Here is a 3,077-nt window from a genome sequence, read left to right on the forward strand (position 1 = left end):
TTATGTTGGTTAGTATGCATAACTATATTTGGATCATACACCTACACACGGCTGAATTAGAGATAAATGCTATGTTATTATGATTACATTATATGTTCAATATAGTTTATGTAACACCCCGCTATCACCTTATTCCTACGCCTTTAGCCACTGGAAGTTACACATCACTACTTCCGGTGAAAACTGGAAATCTACTGCTATTGTTTACTACTTGTTCTATTGCTTTGAATCAACTGACATAAATCACCATTTGATTTGTGAGTTTATTTATATACAAGTGTGGTTGAGAGTGACGTCTCAATTGCTAAAATCTTACTGATATTCTTTTGTTCCCCTTGAGTCAAACTATAAAATTGGGTAATACTTCCCATCGAAGATTTCAGTGATCCCCTATACTTGTGGGCATCATATTTCAACACCTTTATAATTACCCAATTATGAAGTGACGTTTCATATTCTAAAAGTCTTCTCGCTTGGGAGTAATATAATCTCATGGTCTTAGGATTGATATACCTTATTTTACAAAGCTACAAGAATTTAAACATAGTGACACGATCTAATTGCTTTTCTTAATTAGGTCGTGTCCATCAAGTCATTCCCCTAATAACGTGACACCATTATTAATTGACAACACATGTCTATAGTTAGTAAATCTTTACCATCATGAATCAAGTGATAAGTCTAGTAGAGACTTAGTAGGGATACTATGTCATTTATGAAGTTACACATGTATTATATTTCCAATTAATACAATTCTTGCATTAAATAAGAATATTTATGATGAACAAAAAATATGATAATAAGACTGTTATTTTCGCTAGGGCATATTTGCAATAAGGCAAATGTGGGATTTTCGTCACTCCAACTGGTGGTGGCTGGAGGGAGCCTTACCCTCTCTCTTCCCTCAGGTGCAATGTTTGTAACCCTAAAGGGTAGTGAAATCTTGCACCTGTTTAAGCTACTTGAAAGGATTTATAAGATCATCTCCTCACATCCATGAGGAAGATATCCAACAAAAACGTCAGAGGAACAAAACACTTATGAATATCTGTTTTGCCTATTAACTAATGGAAGATTTTCTTTGGATTTGTTTTTGGTTGCATAAGTGCAAGTTTTCTAACTGAGAACAACATCGTTACAAGTCGAAAGCACTGCGTGAATATTAGTTCAGTTGATTACATATCAAGCTGAGAGAGAACTTCCAGAGCAGGTGCTCAATGCGCACGTGTATATGGACTGTCTATGCTGCATCAAGATCCGTGCCAGCTCTTTTTTCTCCCTCTCAAACAACTTCTCATTTTTGTACCTCTCACATAAAATAATCTTTGAACTTGAAATTTTGCATATCACTTAAACATGACAAGGATATGGTAAAAATATTTTGGATTTTTATGTCATTATGTATATATAATTATATATGTTTCACGAATTTAATTTGAATTTGAAAATAATTTGAAATTTTAAATTGCAAAAAATTCTAAACTATTTTTCCTCCATTCCATTTGTTATTTTTGAGTGACTTGTAGAAAAATCGAGATATTATATAATTTGAGAGATATAAAAAATAAAAAGTCAAAAAGTGTAAAGGTGCCCTTTGCGCACTTGTGATATTCAAGATTTCCCTATCTAATTGCAATTTTTGCGATTCTTTTTGAAGAGGATAGAACCTCTCTTGTGATAAAATGAATAGAAAGTAATTTATCCGTGGTATATCTTGGCACGTCATATCGCGATGAGAGATCTGCGCATCGAAAAGTTTCATTACTCATATGAAGTACCACCTTTGTGTATTTGCATGTCAAAAATTTATCTGATTTCGGATGCATCTAGACACATTTTAGGGCATAGATATATTTTAATTTGAATACATTTTTAACATCTTTTTACGGACTCGGAGGGAGTACTTATTCTTATCTCGTCCAACTATATATGTATGCGTGTTCCATAGTACCATGCCTGGTCGTGTTTAGCTCGCTAGCTCACTGGCAGAAGATGACCTGGTAGTTGGTGCCGCCTGGGCAAGTGTAGATGCTGGTCGCGTCGTCCTTGGGGTAGCTGTAGGCGTCCGGGCACTGCCCCTTGAAGAACCTCGAGTAGTCCGTCGGCCCGCAGCTGTTGGCCGCCGACCCGGTGCAGCAGTACTGGTCCTCCTTGAACACCGTGCACGCGTTGTTGCACCCTCCAGGGGCCTGTAATTCGGCGGGGCACTGCGCCGTGATGTCGGCGTCGCAGCGCGGCCCGCCCTTGGGGCAGCCGGCCGTGCCGTCGGCGGGCAGGAAGTCCAGTGGCACGTTGAAGCCGTCGATGACGGAGATGTCGATGAAGTCCTGGCCCTCGAACTGGTTCAGCCCGAACTCGGCCAGCGTGTTGGGCGCCTGCCCGTACTGCGTGCACTGCAGTTTCCCGCCGCAGTCCCCCGTCTGGCACCGCCCGTTGCCGGCGCCGTCGAAGCTGCACCCCGTGCGCGCCCACACACGCCCGCCCGTCGTGCCGGCCGGCACGTCGATCTGCCACTCCTGCCCCGGGTCGAGCTGCTGGCCCCCGCCGGACGGCACGGCCGCCGCCCACACGGTGAACTGGCACTTGTTGGTGATGGTGAACTGGGCGGCGTGGGTGGCGGCCACGAGGAGAAACACAGGGAGGACGCGCAGGACGGGGACGGAAGAGAACGCCATTGTGTGTCAGTGCTGTGCTTCTTCTTTTGAGTAGTAATTTGGTGTTGTAGTAATGAGGGAGTCGGTATTTATATTGCTGGATTACGTGGAAACTGGGTGTTTTCGTGCTCATATTTTCCCTGAAACTTCAACGTCAATTAACAAGTTCGGCAAGCCGGTTTCGGTGATTGGAACTGAAACTAATTTCGTAACCATACGAATCGGCAAACGCATATGTTAATTAATTGAAAATAGTACCTCGTGACAAGTTGAACTACCGCTGATTGCGGGTATACATTATACAAACGCCATCACTCTTTTCTTCGGTCAAGTGCGACTATTGACAGCGATTCTTTTCTTCAGTCTTAGCAAACGCCATCACTCTTTTTGTAAACCAATAATCATCCTTTCTTCTCTTTTAAA

The 3,077-nt window shown here is 42.2% G+C and overlaps 1 protein-coding gene across 1 annotated transcript; it reads right to left on the minus strand.

Annotated features, from left to right (window-relative positions):
- Window positions 1–1,979: 1,979 nt before the first annotated feature.
- LOC124671917 (alpha-amylase/trypsin inhibitor-like) lies at window positions 1,980–2,675 on the minus strand. Its single transcript, XM_047208236.1, has one exon. It carries the CDS (start codon window positions 2,673–2,675, stop codon window positions 1,980–1,982), a length of 696 nt encoding a protein of 231 aa, XP_047064192.1.
- Between the last annotated feature and the right edge of the window lie 402 nt (window positions 2,676–3,077).

The sequence above is a fragment of the Lolium rigidum genome, chromosome 7 (assembly GCF_022539505.1).
Source record: "Lolium rigidum isolate FL_2022 chromosome 7, APGP_CSIRO_Lrig_0.1, whole genome shotgun sequence".
NCBI lineage: Eukaryota > Viridiplantae > Streptophyta > Magnoliopsida > Poales > Poaceae > Lolium > Lolium rigidum.

Excerpts from the sequence above, each read along its gene's own strand:
- LOC124671917 (XM_047208236.1), bottom strand. The coding sequence starts at position 2,675 with ATGGCGTTCTCTTCCGTCCCCGTCCTGCGCGTCCTCCCTGTGTTTCTC.